Below are 16,762 nucleotides of genomic sequence, written 5' to 3'. Positions count from 1 at the left end.
TGTGGGATTGAGCCCTTAACCCTTTGGAGTCTGGGACACCTGGATGGCTCAGCGGTTGAGCATCTGCCTTTGGCTCAGGGCGTGATCCTGGGATCTGGGATTGAGCCCCGCATCAAGCTCCTCGCAGGGAGCCTGCTTCTCTCCCTCTGCCTATGTCTCGCTTCTTTCTGTCTTTCGTGAATAAATGAAAAATCTTAAAAAAAAAAAAACCCTCTGGAGTCTGATACTTGCTCTGCATAAGTCAGTATCAGAACTGAACTGAGGGTGTCTGGGGTTAAGCGTCGTACTGTTGGTTTCAGCTTAGGTCATGATCTCAAGGTCATGAGATTGAGCCCCGTGTCAGGCTCCCTGCTCAGCGAGGAGTCTGCTTCTCCCTCTGCCCCTCCCTCTGCTCACACTCACACTCTCCCTCAAATAAATAAATCTAAAAACATTTTTTAAAAAAGAACTGAATTGTGGGACACCCAGTTGGTGTTGGCAAATTGGAGAATTGGTTGTTGGTGTTGGGAAAAACACAATTTGATATCAGAAGAAAAACCTCATCCTCTCCATCCAAACTGATCCATCACCAGCCCCACCAATTGTCCTTGTTTCTCAAATCTACCCACTTTTTCTCTTCTTCCATCCTGCCACTGTGCTGCTCCAACCCTCCATCTTTGTTCCTACCAGGTCTCTCCTCCACTGTGCTCCCTCTAACTTGTTCTCCACATTGCCCCTTCACCTGGCTGTTCCATACAAAATGCAAATCTGATCATGTCACTCCCTACTTAAAACTCTTCAAGACTTTACATGGCTCCTAGAATAAAATTAAAACTCCTTATTGTGGTTTGAAGGCTCTGTGTGGTTGGCCACAACTCCTTCCCTACACTCCACCCCTGCACCATTCTCCGGACCACAGGCCTTTCAGCCCCTTAGATTTGCCATCCTCCTTCCCTACACAAGCCCTTTGCACATGCTCTTTTCCCTGCCTCCTCACCTAACTAATGCCTACTCATTTTTCTGATTGGAGCTTAAGCCATACTTTCCCAGGAAGTCTCTCCTCCCTTCTCTGACCAGGCACGATCTCCCTATTATAGGCTCTCATAAACTCTTCAGCACATGCTACAGTGGCAAACTTAAGCAATGAACAATTTACAATTATCTGTCTTCACCAGACATAAGGGATCATGTCTGGTTTTTACCTATCTTGTATCTCAGCATCTTTCACAAAGCCTTGCCCATAGTCCTTGCCAAATACTGAATGCATGGCTGGATGGTTGGAATGAATGAATGGATGGATGGATGGGTGGATGAATAAATGAGAGAGAAAATATAGCATAGCAGTTAGGGGCTGCACTCTAGAATCATGAGATTGGGGTTCACATCAACTCTGACATAGGCTTTGTGGCCTGAGGCAAACAGGCCCTCACAGCCTCTGTTTTCTCTTCTGCTGGGGAGATACCTGCTATGTCCTGTGGCAAGTGGTTAGAGCAGTGCCCAGCATGTAGTGTGTGCTTAATAATAACTAATAGGTGTTATTATTTCCTCCTCTGTAAAGGGGGATAATAAACCTCGCTTACAAGGTTGTTCTGACGATATTACTTACTATTAATGGGTGCTCTGGTAAGTGCCTATTGAATGTTTTTTCCTTCAAAGAGGAAAAAAGCCTCAGGGATTGGACTTTCTTGAGTGCAGTTCACTTGTGGTTTCCCATATTGATTACCCACTAAATGTGGCTTCAGGGAAAGGAGTTTTAAAACCAGAGGCAATTAAGCACTAACACCATCCAAGGAAGGCTGATGGAGCCTCTGGGACTGGTCCAAGGCAAATGTTCTTGCCACTCCGCCTGCCTCCTGCCTCGATGCAGTACACTGGGACAGGGATGGGTATCAAGCACCCTTGTGGAGCAGAGCCTTACTGGGGAAAGAACCTGTATAACTTCAATCTTGATTAGCTTTTAGGGAACCTCTCATTTTACGAATGAGAAGAAGGAACCCCAGAGAGGGGAAGGGGCTTGCCATCAGGTCACACAAATGCCCAGCCCAAGAGGGGCCAGGTTTCTGAATCATGCCTTCAGATTCCAAGTCCAAGGCTCTTTCAACCACACCCTCTGCCTCTCTGCTGGGAACTGGTATGAATTCTGACCCTGCAGAAATTTATCTGAGAGCCTTTAGACATTTGTCTTACCCAGAATTACACAGAACCAAAGACAGCACACTGCTCATTGCACAGATTCAGAGTCTGGCCAAGAGAGGAAGAATGGCTTATTCGAGGTCATCCTGCAGGTTAAGAACAAACACTTGATTGTAGTCAAGTGTTCTGACCTGGTAAACCTGGTGGACATGTAAGGTTTCCCCAGTTATCTCAGCTTCATCTGTTTGATTGATCATGGTTTAAGTATTCCATAAACTCTTCAAGAGCCTACTTCCTGCCATGCATGGTTGTAGCCATCAGGGATACGGAGTGAACACAGCAAGGTCTGATCTCATATGGAACTCAGATACCCCTCTGTTTATCCTGCCACCTGCTCTGAGCCACCAACCATGATCCTTCAGATGTCTCTTTGGCCCAACACCAACCAAGCCCAGTACTCAGCCCCTAAAAACATGGCTTCCAGGGCCTGATCCTCCTCCCCACTGTCAGGATGGATGCACTCTGGTGTCAGAACCTTCTCCCTACACCTGCTGGCCTGGCCTCACTGCCCTTGCGGGATCCCTTTTCCCAGGGCTTTAAACACAAGTGTTCTCCCAGCTTTTAGACACTCTGCAAACTGGTTCTATAGATTTTTTTGGGTTTTGCTTTTTTTTTTTTTTTTTTTTTTAGAAAGGGAGAGAGTGGGAAGGAGGGGCAGAGGAAAAGGGAGAGAATCTTTTTTTTTTTTTTTAAGATTTGTTTAAAAAAAAAGATTTGTTTATTTATTTATTCATGATAGACACACACACACAGAGAGAGAGAGGCAGAGACACAGGCAGAGGGAGAAGCAGGCTCCATGCCAGGAGCCCGATGCGGGACTTGATCCTGGGACTCCAGGATCGCGCCCTGGGCCAAAGGCAGGCGCCAAACTGCCAAGCCACCCAGGGATCCCCAAGGGAGAGAATCTTAAGCAGGCTCCATATTCAGTGCAGAGCCCGACTTGGGGCTCCGTCTCACAACTCTGAAATCACAACCTGAGCCGAAATCCAGTCAGATGCTTACATGACTGAACCACCCGGGCACCACTGGTTCCATAGTTCTTATCCAGCCAGTGGTATGCTGGCAAATGTTTAACAAATAACTCTCAGGGGCGGGGCAGGGGGGAGAGACACAACCAAACAAATAAAACCCTAATTTGTAGTATTTACCAATTTCCTTTGTGTAAATACTCCCACCAGGGCTGATTTCAAGCTACCAACATGACATCATTAAACATGGAGGTGGGAAGAGATGCAGACGATCATTTCTGGTGTTAGCTGAATCCTATCCTCCCACGTGCCCTCAAAGCCCCTCAGATCTGTGCCATGGAACGCGGTCAGGTACTGGGAAAGAGCATGGGCTTTGGAATCAGAAAGGTGGAGTTCAGAGCCTAGCTTTTCCGATTTCTATGCCAGCGTGGCCATGGGAAAAAGTGTTCTACGTCTCTGAGCCTCAGTTTTTTCATCTAAAAGAAATTACTAATGATGCACCTTCCTCATCCCCACTTTGTTCTTTGCTCATGCAGTTGCCCTGCCTGGGATGCCTTCCCTGGTTATTCCAGCCCTGAATATTTTCTCCCTTCTCCGTACTCCTATGGCAAGTAAGAGCTTTACCTACCTAGCTCAGCATTGACACCAAAGCATATATGATCTAGCCTTTCTGGGCCTATTCTTGTCTCCTTAGCTCCTTCAGGACAAAGGCTCTATCTTAGATGACTATTGTATCCCTCAGCTCAACCCCTACTCACTAATAATTAATAAACTGTAGATGTGGGATCCCTGGGTGGCGCAGCGGTTTGGCGCCTGCCTTTGGCCCAGGGCGTGATCCTGGAGACCCGGGATCGAATCCCACGTCGGGCTCCCGGTGCGTGGAGCCTGCTTCTCCCTCTGCCTGTGTCTCTGCCTCTCTCTCTCTCTCTCTGTATGACTATCATAAAAAAAAAAAATTAAAAAAAACTGTAGATGTGATATGGATCCATCCATCCATCCGTCTGTCCATTCTACGAGTATTTGGTAAGTTTCTACTGTGTGCCAGGCACTGAAGATCCAATGGCATTAATTAAACAGTGGTAAGCACTCATAATAATTCCAATAATAATTGCTGCCATTATAGAGCAATTACTACAGAACTAGGCATTCTGCTAAGAACTTGACAAATTTCAGCTCTTTTTTTTTTTTTTATAAGAAGTGTTTAAAAAAAATTTTTTTTTATTTATGATAGTCACAGAGAGAGAGAGAGAGAGAGAGAGAGAGAGGCAGAGACACAGGCAGAGGGAGAAGCAGGCTCCGTGCACCAGGAGCCCGACATGGGATTCGATCCCGGGTCTCCAGGATCGCGCCCTGGGCCAAAGGCAGGCGCCAAACTGCTGCGCCACCCAGGGATCCCTCTTTTTAATTTTTGTAACAACATCCTAGGAGGTTAGGGACAATAGGCGTCCCACTTCACAGTAACAAACATGAAGCTCATCTTGATTGCATAACTTACCTAAGACCAGAGCCAGGATTCAAACTCACAGCTTTGCATCCTTTGTGATTCTACTGTGCCGGTCACTAGGCTCTCTTGTCCCTCTTCCCCCACAGAGGTTATTTGTCAAAACATTTTCCTCCTTCTTGAGCCCTCACAACAATCCCACAAGGTGAATAAGACAGGCAAGTTATCCCCATTTACTGAATGAGAATCATGAGAGCCTTACTGACCCACTAAAGACCAATTACAGTCCGAGCTGTGGCTCCTGCCTTGCAGCTGGGCCACAGAGGTTGCTGGGGAGTGCAGATGAGGAGGAATGGGACCACAGAGGCCAGCACTACCTTGTGCACCCAGTCCTTGCAGTCATGGTCCTGCTTGCATTTGTCCAGTGCCCCAGCTGACAGTACCAGCACGAAGTTGCGGGCACCCATGACACTCTGGATGAGTTTGTCCTCGAACTTGCCTGCTTCCAGCTTCTCCACATCAATGAAGACACTGAAGCCGTGCAGTTGCAGGTGTACCTTTAGGAGGCTGAGAAGAGGTCCTGTGTCACTGCCCTGGCCTGGCCCCGAGCTCCCAGGCTGCCCGCCTGCCTGTCCCTTCTTACCTGGCCAGCTGGGAACCCGAGTTCCGGCGGTAGCTGATGAAGACATCTGGGATGTCCCCACTGGGCTTACAGCCAGTGCAGGGCAGCGGAGAGTGTAGCATTTCTGAAGCAGAAGGTGACAGTGTGGTAAGGGTCACCCCTCCTCATCACTCACCCTCAGGTACATCATTCTCTGCCCACTCAGCCTTCTTAGCCCAGCCCAGCCCAGGCAGGGTGGCTTGTTTGAAATAGGGTCATTGAGATAGAGAGCTGGGCCTACAGGAAGACTGCCTACTATTGGTGGGTCCCTTTCAGGAGGCAGGCATTGTGTTTTAGGGACATGTATCTGCACCTCCAGCCCTCTCTCCAGAGCTCCAAACCTGCATGGGGACACTATAAACCCAACATATCCCAAATCCTCCCTTGGCCCCTTCCTTCCCAGTTCCTACCACAGTTGGAACCTGGATATTGTCCTAAACCCCTACCTTTCATTCATCCATTCATCCATTCAACAAATATTTACGAAGTATTTACCGTGTGCCAGGCACTATCCTTTGTGCTTTGTGCTTGGGATATAGCAGTGAAAATAACAGACAGACAGACCTTCACGACACCTGACTCCATGCTCTGGATTCTTCCTACTAAACATTCTGAACTCCAGCCCCAGGACCCTCCCTATGTCCAGACCCCCGACTCAGCCTTCTCAGTGATCTCCCCAAATCCATACTTGCCTAGTCCAATCTGTTTGCACAGCAACCAGAGGGGTCTTTCTAAAATCCAAGTCTCAGTGGATCCCTGTTTCCACTTTAAAAATGTACATGGCGGGGTCCCTGGGTGGCTCAGCAGTTTAGCGCCTGCCTTTGGCCCAGGGCCTGATCCTGGAGTCCTGGGATCGAGTCCCACATCGGGCTCCCGGCATGGAGCCCTCTCTACGTCTCTCTCTCTCTACGTCTATCATGAATAAATAAATAAATAAATATTTAAAAAAAAGAATTCATTAAAAAAATAAAAATAAAAATAAAAATGTACATGGCTCCCTCTACTTCCTATACAAGGGATTTGTAAGCTCTTTTTGCAGTAAGACTTCCCTGGTTTTTATTTATTTATTTATTTATTTATTTATTTATTTATTTAGATTTTATTTGAGAGAGAGAAAGAGAGTGAGCAGGATGGAGAGAGAATCTGAAGCAGATTCTGAGCTGAGCGCAAAGCCCAACACGGGGCTCAAACTCAGGCCTGTGAGATCACGACCCATGGCAAAACCGAGAGTTAGACACTTAACCAATTGAGCCACCCAGGTGCCCCAGGACCTCCCTGATTTTAAAAAATGAAATACTGAGGTTTTATTGGGAGCTGCAATGTAAAAATAATAAAAGCTGATCTGCTTTGAACTTGTTGAATGAATAGATGAATGAAAAGACCATCCTCATATAATCTTCAGACTTAACACTCACAGATAGCATTTGTCTATTTATGAAGCAAGAAGACAGAGTTTCAAATCCCAGTTCTGTTATTTAATGGATTTGGGATATGTATTTGGGATCTCCCAAGGCATAACTTTGGGAAATGTATTTAAATTCTTAAAACTTAGTTTCATCATGCTTAAAATTAACACCCTTGATGGAAATATTCTTTATCTGGGATTATGATGGTAGTTACACATGTATGCATTTTTCAAAACTCTTCATATCAGACACTTTTAAGTTAAGTTATACCTCTTTTATTACTTAAACACTTTCAAAAAGTAGAGTATAGAGGGGTGTCTGGGTGGCTCAGTTAAGTGTCCAACTCTTGATTTCCGCTCAGGACATGATCTCAGAGTCATGAGACTGAGTGAGCCCTGAGTCAAACTCCAGGATGGATATGCAGGCTGCTTAAATTTCTCTCTCTCTTTCTCTGCCCCTCCCTTCTCATTTGCTCTCACCTGTCTCAAAATAAATAAATAATAAAATAATAAAATAAAATAAATTTAAAGTTGATTTAAAAAATTAACACCCACTGCATAGAATGGATATAAATATTAATGAGATAATGTTTAAAACCTAATACATATAGTAATTGATGACAAATATTAGCTAAATAGTAAATTAGCCAATTAAAATAAGTTAGTAAATAAAAATGGTTGCTAGAGCCCTAGAATCCATTCCACCCTGGTGACCTCCCTAAAGCACTTCCAGAATCCATACTTTGTAAGCTGCTGGCTAATCGCACAAGCCCCCCACCCCTAGGTGTCTTCCCACCCCTATCTCCTCCTTGCTGCCTCACCTCCACATCTGCGTATACTTACTGCTCCTTTTGTCTGGTTGCTCTTCCTGCTGCACGCCCCTCCCCGATACATCCTTCAAGACCTGGTTGGGCATCCTGTAAATGCCCAGACCTGGGTGACAGGGAAACTGTGCTTCCTGTCAGCTCGCACTGGAATCCTGGGGGTGCCTCCTGCCGTGGTCAACTACGTGTTCATGTACCTGCCTCACTTCCACCCTCCTCCTCAACTCAGACTGGGAACTTCTTGAGGGCAACATATTCATCTTTGCATCCTCAGAATCCAGTCTGGCACAGCGTCTGTGCTCAAACCGACCGCAGGGAGGCTCGGAAGTCCCCCCAGGACTGGGGCTAGACTAGGGGTGGGGTCCCGGCTGGGCAGGCTGACCTCTGGCGGCCGTGAGGATGCGGGCGCGGTGCACGCCCAGGCGGATGCCGCAGTCCTCCAGCAGCTGCTGCTCGGACACGCGGTGCAGCAGGGAGCGGTCCAGGCCGCAGCTGACCAGGCCGTACGTATACTGGCGGAAGCGCGGGTCCAGGCTGCCCAGCCAGTCAGCCAGGTTGCTGCGGTCGCACGTGGCGTAGCTGGCGAAGGTCTTGAGCTCCGTGAGCTCCCTAAAGAACCTACCACGGGGGGAAAGAAGGACGCTGAGGTCCCGACCTGGGCCTGACCAGTGGCAGAGGGCCAGGGCTGGCGGGCAGGAGGCTCCTTACCTTTTGCGGGTGATGCCTGATTTCATGCCCAGGTCGGTCTGGAGCTCCTCCTCCGTGAGCCGCAGAAGCAGGTCACCATCTACCTGCTGCTCCTGGGGGAGGGGTCGGATGTGAGGAAGGGCTCTCCTCTTCAGCCCTTGGACCCCAAGCATAAGATGCAAGGGAAGGGAACTGGAGATGGCGATGGGGCCCAGGTTAGAGCCGAGTGACCCAGAAAGCGGCTGAGGCCAGGCTCCCATCCCCCAAACCACCCGCGGCGCCGCGGGCGTGGGGGCCGCAAGGGGGCGCTGTTGTCTTGCGCAGGGCGCCCCTAGCGGCCGCACGCCCCCAGGACGCGCAGCTTTACCCGGAAGCTCTCGCAGTAGTGGGAGAAGCCGATCTGCTGGAGCCACGTCTGGACCTCGGCCTCCTTCCAGCTGGCCACGCAGGGCAGGATGGGCCGCGGCACCTCCTCGCCCAGCAGGCGCAGCGCGCGCTTGGCCAGCGCCGACGTGGTGCCGTTGGTGGAGTAGGAAACCAGGCGTTTGAGGCTCTGGATGGCTCCGATGTCGCTGAATACCTAGGGAGGGGCGGAGGGAGGGTGTCTCGGGGCCACCAGCTCACCAGCCTTCCCCAAACGTGCCCAGTCCCTCCCCCCGCCGCTTCTCAGCGCGGAAACTCCCATCATCAGCCTTAGCCCTGCCGTCATCCAATAAGGCAGGTAGCTCTGCGAACCCCCCTCCTGAAACTCTCTCAACTCTGGACCTCATGCCTGCCTCTAACAGCTTCCATCTCCCCAGGATGAACTCTGAGCCTGGCCTGGCACAGTGCACCCCCTGCCCACCATTCTCAGCTCACTCCCCCTTTCTCCAGCCCACACTTGGCTGACACCTACCCACCAAGCCTCTCTTACCTCTGGGCCCAGTCATGGTGTTCCCAGACCTTTAGTTCACCAGCCTGCTTGTGGGAATCCTAGCCATCCAGTGGAATCCAAGTTGATTAGCAACCCCTCCATGCAGCCTGGTTTGATTTACCCACAGCTTGGCTCATACCTCCAATTAGGCCTTGTACTCTAAATGCCTTGTACTCTAAGTGGATAATGCAATGTCCACTATATGTTAAGCTGAAGTCTTTTTTTTTTTTTTTTTTTTTAAGATTTTATTTGTTTAATCATGAGAGGCACAGAGAGAGAAAGAGGCAGAGACACAGGCAGAAGCAGGCTCCATGCAAGGAGCCCGACATGGGTCTCGATCCCTGGTCTCCAGGATCATGCCCTGGGCTGAAGGCGGCACTAAACCGCTGAGCCACCTGGGCTGCCCAGCTCTTCCCTTTTCTTCATCCAATCACCCACCAAATCCTAATGCTGTTTGTTCAACACCCCTGGGATCCATCTGCTTTTCTCTTCTTTGGCTGTCATGCTCCAGCCCACCTTCCCAACTGTCCCCCTGTCATGGCCTCCTATCTGGCCCCCTTGCCTCCACCGTCACCCTTGCTAATTCCATCTCCACACGGTAGCCACGGTAATCTTTGTAAAACTCGTGTTCCCTGCTTAAAACCCTTGGTCTTGCCTTCAAGGTCAGTGACTGGTCTCTCATCCTTCTCCCTGCTTCACCTAACCCTTATGTGTACTTCAAGTCCCAGTTGAATGCCACTTCCTCTGGGAAGCCTTCCCAGCAGCTCTCTAACCCCCGGCCCCGCCTGACCGCACACCCACCTTGGTCTTGCCCTGCAAGCTCTTGATGGCAGCCTCAGCACAGAGATAGAAAGCCCCGATACACTGCGCCTCCATGCGGGACGAGTCGAGTAGCGGCACGAGGCGCTGCAGGTCGTCGGGCCCGCGGCCCTGCCTGGTGTCACTGGCATCCACCAGGCAGCGAGCAAAGCGGCCGGGGTCCAGGGAGGCCACGAGCGGCTCCACAAGCGCCAGCGTGCCCGAGCGCTCCACCTCGCGCTCCACCTCCTTGTTGGTTGCCAGCACCGCCACCGCCAGGCAGGCGTGCAGCCGCAGCAGCTCGTCCTCTTTGGAGAAGGCGAGCGGGAAGAGCCACTCTGCGGCGCGCTTCTCCACCATGCGCCGCTGCGCCGCCTGGCCCCCGTGCAGCGCGCAGTTGCCCAGCGCCAGCGCGCAGTGGCGGAGCAGCGCGGGGTCCGTGCGGCGGCACCAGTACAGCACCGCGTCCAGGCCTCCGGCCGACACCAGCCGCTGGCACGTCTCCTCCGAGTGCTTGAACATGTGCTCCAAGATGCCTGCAACGCTCCGCGCCAGCTCCACTGGCTCGCGCTCTTTTGCCAAGTTCAGGATCACGCCCAACCCGATGCGCGCCACGCGGTCCCTGCAGAAATCAAATGGGACAGGGACGATGCAGTGGCGGTGTCCTCGGGAAGTTGGCTCACACCCTCGCCCCTGGTCATTTAACCTCTCTGGCCTCACTAGTGTCATATAGGACATGACGGAGAGCATTATCCTCCTTCTGGAAGGACCAGATTTCTCTGATTATAAGGATGCTCCAACCCGGCCACACCTGTTTCCTCCCTTATCGCTGCCTCCTCCCCACAGTGTGTGTTGTGGTTAAGAATCCTAACTCTGGAGAAGATCCCCTGGGTCCTGGTTTTTTTTCTAGAAAGCTGTAGGACCTTGAATGCCTTCCTTTATTTTTCTACCTCAGTTCTGCATCTCATAAATAAAAGGAATACCTACCCCCATAGGGTCATTATGAGAAAGAACAGGATAATCCATGTAAAGTGTTCCCCACAGTGCCTGGCACTTCTTTTCATCATTTGAAGTATCACTTTGAAGTACACCACTCTTATCCTTGCCCTCAAACCTCTCTTCAGTCCATGCTGTGTGATTGGGGTGCGTTTATTCACTCAACAGATTTTTTTGAGGAACTACTGTGTGCCAGACACTGTGCTGGGGGCTGAAGCTGAACAGTGAGTACGGGTGCCTGAATGTATACACAGCTAATGTGGAGACAATAAGCATGTGAACAACGAGTGAACAGAACAAGAGTGATATGGCTCTAATGCTAGCAAACCCAGGTGATGTAATGGACAGTGCCTGGATGGAGGAGGAGGTAACATCTGAGAGTTCAATATCAAGAGACTCCTGCCTACAAGTGTCTGGGAGGAGAGCATAAAAGGCAGAACAAACAGCAAGAACAAAAGCCCTGAGGGCTGGTGAGCTTGCCATGTTTGAGGAATGGACAGCCAGCCAGAGATATTTGCAGTGTTTAAAACCAACGAAGAAAAATATAAAAATCAACAAGGATTCATATATAGAACATATAAATATTCAAATCAACAAGAAAAAGGCAGCAAATTCAATAGGGAATGGCAAAGGATATAAATGGCAATTTACAAAAGAGGAAATCGAAAATGTTAAATAAGGAGATGCTCTAACTCATCAGTAATAGGAGAAGTGAGAATTAAATCAGCTATCACTTTACACCTATTGGATAGGCAAAAAGCAGAATCTGGGTAACATAGAAGGTTGGCAAGGTGGAACACCTGGGTGGCTCAGTGGCTGAACATCTGCCTTTGGCTCAGGGTGTGATCCCGGGTCCTGGGATTGAGTCCTGCACTGGACTGCAAGGATCCCGCTTCTCTCTCTGCCTATGTCTCTGCCTCTCTCTGTGTGCCTCTCATGAATAAATAAATAAAATCTTAAAAAGAAAAAAAGAAGAAGGTTGGCGAGGTGTGGGGCCATGAACACCCCGAAGCTCTGTGGGTGGAGGGTACATGCCTGGGGTAGTCAATTTGGAAAGGAGACTGGGATGTGTGGGTAAAGTTAAAGAGATATGGACTCTATGAGCCAGAAACTGGGGCTTTTGATTTTGCATCGCAACAAAATTGTCACAGATCCACAAAAGGATGTGGAAAAGGCTGTTCACTGTAGGGTTGTTTGTGGTGGGGGAAGATGGTGGCAGTCTGCTGTCGAGCCTGGGAGAGTGGAGAGGTAACATGGGCAAGCACTCACTCTGGAGGACTATGGAACAGTTACAAGTGACTGAACAGATGATATCATAGCACATGCAGAGTCTTAAACACGTAAATCTGAGTGGGTGAAAGTATGAACTGGAATGTACTATATTACACAGCACCATTTGTGTGAATTAAAAATACATACACACAAAATAAGAATAAAGATTTTACCAGGACACAGATATAGGAAATACACATTAATTATATTGAAAGGGTGCCTATGGCATTAATTTGGAAAGGTGATGGGACATTAATGAAGAGGAGAAGGGGAGATTGTGGAGATTGTATTCTAGGCACAGATGTATGCAAAGGTTTGGAGATATCTGAGAGCTGGTTGCACTTGGGGACCTGTCCCCACCTTAGCCATGCTGAAATGAAGCCACTTCTAGGTGGAAGTGGAGAGGTGGAGAGTATGAGCTGAGGTGGAGGTTCAAGGGGAGAGTATGGAAAGGGTCCCAGGGGCCTTCTGAGCCCTCTCCAGGCAGTTGTACTTTATCTTGATGGCAAATGGGGAGCCATTGAAAGGCTTCAGGAAGGGGAGTGGCCTGCTCTTGAAAGGGTTTTAGGAAACACTCTGACTGCTATAGGGAGGAAAGGTCCAAGGGAGGGAGCCTGGATGCCAGCAGAGCAGGCAGGAGAATTGCCTCACTTCAGGCAGAGGTGAAAGTTTTCTGTCTTCCTGACCTCCACAAATGATGTCCTCCATAGCTAACATTACTCCCAAAGAGTTAAGAGACTCAGCCAGTCATGGAGTCCCTGCCCAGCGAGCATCACAGTGACCACAGTGCTTGTGATTTTGTGTCTACTGCAGGTCCCAGCTGACCCCATAACATGGCACAACTTTGCCTGAGCCGGTCACTGAGCTTCCCCAAAGTCATTCCCAAAAGAACAGATGGGTTCTAATCACTCACTTGTTTCTTTTACCAATGAGAAAGCCAAAGCTCAGAGAGGTTACATGACATGCTGAGTTACACGGCTGGTGAGAGGCATAGCTGGAGTCTGAACCTGCACCTGTCTGTATTTATTTGTTTTGTTTTTAATATTTTAAAATTTTTATTTATTCATGAGAGTCACACAGAGAGAGGTAGAGACATAGGCAGAGGGAGAAGCAGGCTCCCTGTGAGGGAACCTGATGTGGGACTCAGTCCTGGGATCACAATCTGAGCCAAAGGCAGACACTTAACCAGCTAAGCCATCCAGGTGCCCCTGTTTTTGTTTTTTAAGAGGACTTATTCTAAGTCTCTTCACCCCCAGCCATCCCCTTTCCCTATGTACTTGGCACACTCACAGAAATTGAACTGTGTGCTTGTTTTGAGAACTATAAACTCCTCCCAGGTTCTGCAGCCTCAGAGGCTATGAACCTGGGTTCAAATCCCAGCTCCGAAGGAGAGGGGAAATTATACACACAAACATATATATATATATACATATATATATACTACACATTTATGTGTAAAATCCTTGTATGCATAGAATTTCTCTGGAAGGACACACTGTGCAAGAAACTTGTTTTGCTGGTTTGCATCCGGGGAGGGGGTCTGGGTAGGAATAAACAATTCTTAAGTGTGTATCTTTTTTTGCACCTTTGCACGTTGTGAATTTACATGCAATAGCTTTCCGGTGTTTGTTTGTTTTTAATGTTTCCTCCACTTATTCACTGTGTATTTTTGGGAAAGCCATTTAATCTGAGTCAAACCATTTAACCTAATTATGGTCTCCTGATGGGGCTGGGCTGTAAATTTCAAAGGCTAGCAGTTACATGGGGCCCTCACTGGGTGTCACGAGACCAAGTTCAAGGGTCCTACCCTGTTGGACTTCTCTTGGCATTTGGGGGCGAGGGATGCTGTGACCTAGGCTCCTGGGTAGAGGGTGTAGTAGCACCCTGGGAAGAAGGAAATGGGAAAAGGAGTGGGTGCACGGAGGAGGAACTTTCTTTAAGATGAGATTGGCTGATGAAGGAAGGGCAAGATTTCATAAACACGAATTCTCAATGTGTGACCTCCCTTCTCTCCCTTCCAGCCTTGGCCAGAGGGCGAGGAGATTGTGCCTTCAGAAAAATTTTGAAGGCCACGGGCCTTGCTGGGCTCTGTCCTTGGTCCTGAAGTGCTGTCAGGGCCAGCACGTTGTTTCATGAGGCCAGGGACAATTGTTACTGTGACTCTTTCCTCAGTAATTCTAAATCAGCTGAGTATTGTTATTTTCAACCTTGAAAAATATCAGTGCGGTTTGCAACCTGCAGCCCTCCTCTTCCGGGGGTGTTGGCTGCACCCCTTCTCCAAGCACTCTAACTATAACTGCCACGCCCTACATACCAGGCCTACAGAGTCCACCCCCACCCTGTGCCCACTGCTTCCAGTGAGGGCCCACTCTGTTTGCCAGCCCTGCAAATGTCTGATGATTGATGTTAGATGGGAGATTAATGACTTGCTGGTCAAGCAGAACCCTATCTTGCTCTCTGAATTTAAACGGCCCCATTCATGCATTTTTGACAGTTGTATCATTTCCACCACCCACAAGGCTATTTTTTAATATTTGAAAATGGCAAGAAAAGCATCCCTCACCCATGCCCATCATACTTGTGAGAGAAGCATGAATTGAAAGTGACCCTTCCCAAACCCTTCTAAACCTAAGGGGCCAGAGAATTCAGCACGAGACTTGTGAGAGTTTGGTCTGCTCTGGCATCGGAGATGAGAGAAAGTGAAGGCAAGGGTCCTCATATTTCAGAGGAGATCCCAAAAGGCAGGCAAGAGAGGGGCAGCCAGGCCCCAGTTGGACCCCACCCCCCCTACTCCATCTTGGCACTATGTGGGGAAGGGACAGAGAACACATACTCTGGCTCCTGCCTAGCTCCTCACCTGATTCCTCTTCTCTCACCCATTCATCCCACTGAAAAACTTCCATTCCCCATTAGTAGCTGCAGAATGAGATCATGTCTGGCCTGTAACCTGGGCCAAAATGAAGGAGGAGGAAGCAGGAGGTGGATTGAGGGTGACACAAGGGGGGCAAGTAACCCTCAGGTCAGCACTCATTTCAGTGATCGTCGCCCCTCCTCCTGTCCCATTTCCTAAGCATTGTGTTCTCTTCCTTTCTCAGTGGCAGAGAAAAGGTAGCTTGGAAGGGCACCCAGGCCTGTGCGGAGGTGGTCTGTGGGTTTAGGGGCCATTGGCAGTAGGATCCCGGGTCCATCCTCATAACCAGGGACAAATTCCTGTCCTGCTACATTCTTCCTCCCCCTGTCTAATTACTTACCCCACCAGTTCTGGGAGTGAATCCTGGCTGCACCACCAGTTCACTGTGTTGTGACTCTGGGCAAGTCATGAAACTTTCCCAAGCCTTGTTTTCCTCACCTGTAAAATGGACACGCTGATCCCCAACAGGGGTGTAGTACAGGGATTTGGGATTTGCTGAGGTGAGGCGCGAAAACAAACGCACAGTGCGAGTCACAGGAGAGACCCAGGCTGTCGACCGCCCCTGCTGCCCCCACAGCACCCCGCGCTCTCCCCTCAGCCCGTGAGCATCCTCACCGGTTCTCGGCCACCAGGATCTGCTCCAGCAGGCGGGCGGCCTGCACGCGCGTCTCCAGCTCCGGCGCCTGCAGCAGTCGCAGCAGCAGGTCCAGGCCGCCGTCCAGGCGGATGGCATCGCACAGACCCTGGGCTACCTCCCGGCCCACGGCCGGCAGCAGCCAGGCCTCCTCCACCAGCTGGAAGACCTCGGCCAGGCCGGCGCCCACGGCCCGCGCGCCCCCCGCCTGCTTCAGCGCGGACAGCGCCTGCTGCAGCTCGGGCATCGCGCGCTCCAGGGCGCCCTGCACCTCAGCGGCCGCCCCGGGCGACACCTCGCGGGGCCCCCGGCCGCCCGCGGCCCACCACGGGCCCGCGCCGCCGCCCCCGTCCGGCCCCGGCACCGCTAGCCGCTCAGCGCCCGGCCGCGGGCCCGACATGGTGAAGAAGCGGCACAGCTTGTAGGCGGAAAGGAGCAGCGTCAGGACCATGGGCGCGGGGCTGCGGGGGACATCCCGGGCCGGGGGCGCGGGACCGGGCGGGCGACCCGGGACTTGGGCAAAGCGGGGCAGGACAGAGGACCTGGGAGGAGATGGTGCAGGAGGCAGGGAGGGAGAGGAGGCTACCCACCCGGCAGGGGCGCTGGCCAGAAGTTTGGGGGAGGGGCGAGGACAGGATCCCGGACGGAGCTCTCGGGCAAAGGGAAGCGGGCCCAGAGGCAGGGGGTGGGCGGGAGGAGCGAGGGGGCTGCGAGGGACGGACCCAGACTCTGCCAGCGAGAGAACAAAGCCGGGCTCCGGCCCAGTGTGGATCTGCAGCAGCCCCGCCCCTGAGAAGCCGCAGCGGGGAGCTGACACCCGCCTCTCGGTCACGTGGGACCCCCTCCCCTCCCCCGCCCCGCCCCGTCCCGCCCCGCCTGGCCTCGCCCCCAGGCCTTTCCTCAGCCACGCCCACGCCTGCTTAGGGGATGGGGAGAGGGAGGGAGGGGAGGGGACGGAGAGGGGAAGGGAGGGGGAGGCAGTGGGAGTGGCCACTCGGGGGGGAGGGTGCCGAGCCGACGACCGCCTCCTTCCCCTGCCACCCCCAAACCCCGTGACACTGCAACGTGAAGGCAACGCAG

At 51.1% G+C, this 16,762-nt stretch overlaps 1 protein-coding gene across 1 annotated transcript in view; it reads right to left on the bottom strand.

The window, feature by feature from the left end:
• Window positions 1-16,762, bottom strand: part of SARM1 (sterile alpha and TIR motif containing 1) — a 22,795-nt gene extending 6,033 nt beyond the window's left edge. Inside the window, exons 1-7 of the mRNA XM_072747783.1 lie at window positions 15,664-16,762; window positions 9,873-10,491; window positions 8,526-8,738; window positions 8,180-8,271; window positions 7,854-8,089; window positions 5,225-5,327; window positions 4,959-5,148 (exon numbers count right to left, since the gene is read on the bottom strand). Of these exons, the coding sequence (XP_072603884.1) occupies window positions 4,959-5,148; window positions 5,225-5,327; window positions 7,854-8,089; window positions 8,180-8,271; window positions 8,526-8,738; window positions 9,873-10,491; window positions 15,664-16,133 (1,923 nt within the window). The 5' untranslated portion in view covers window positions 16,134-16,762. The remainder of the gene's footprint in view (window positions 1-4,958; window positions 5,149-5,224; window positions 5,328-7,853; window positions 8,090-8,179; window positions 8,272-8,525; window positions 8,739-9,872; window positions 10,492-15,663) is intronic.

The sequence above is a fragment of the Vulpes vulpes genome, chromosome 2 (assembly GCF_048418805.1).
Source record: "Vulpes vulpes isolate BD-2025 chromosome 2, VulVul3, whole genome shotgun sequence".
In the NCBI taxonomy this organism is placed as follows: domain Eukaryota; kingdom Metazoa; phylum Chordata; class Mammalia; order Carnivora; family Canidae; genus Vulpes; species Vulpes vulpes.
Note: the sequence above shows the minus strand (reverse complement) of the source record. Positions and strands in the feature narration are given on the sequence as shown.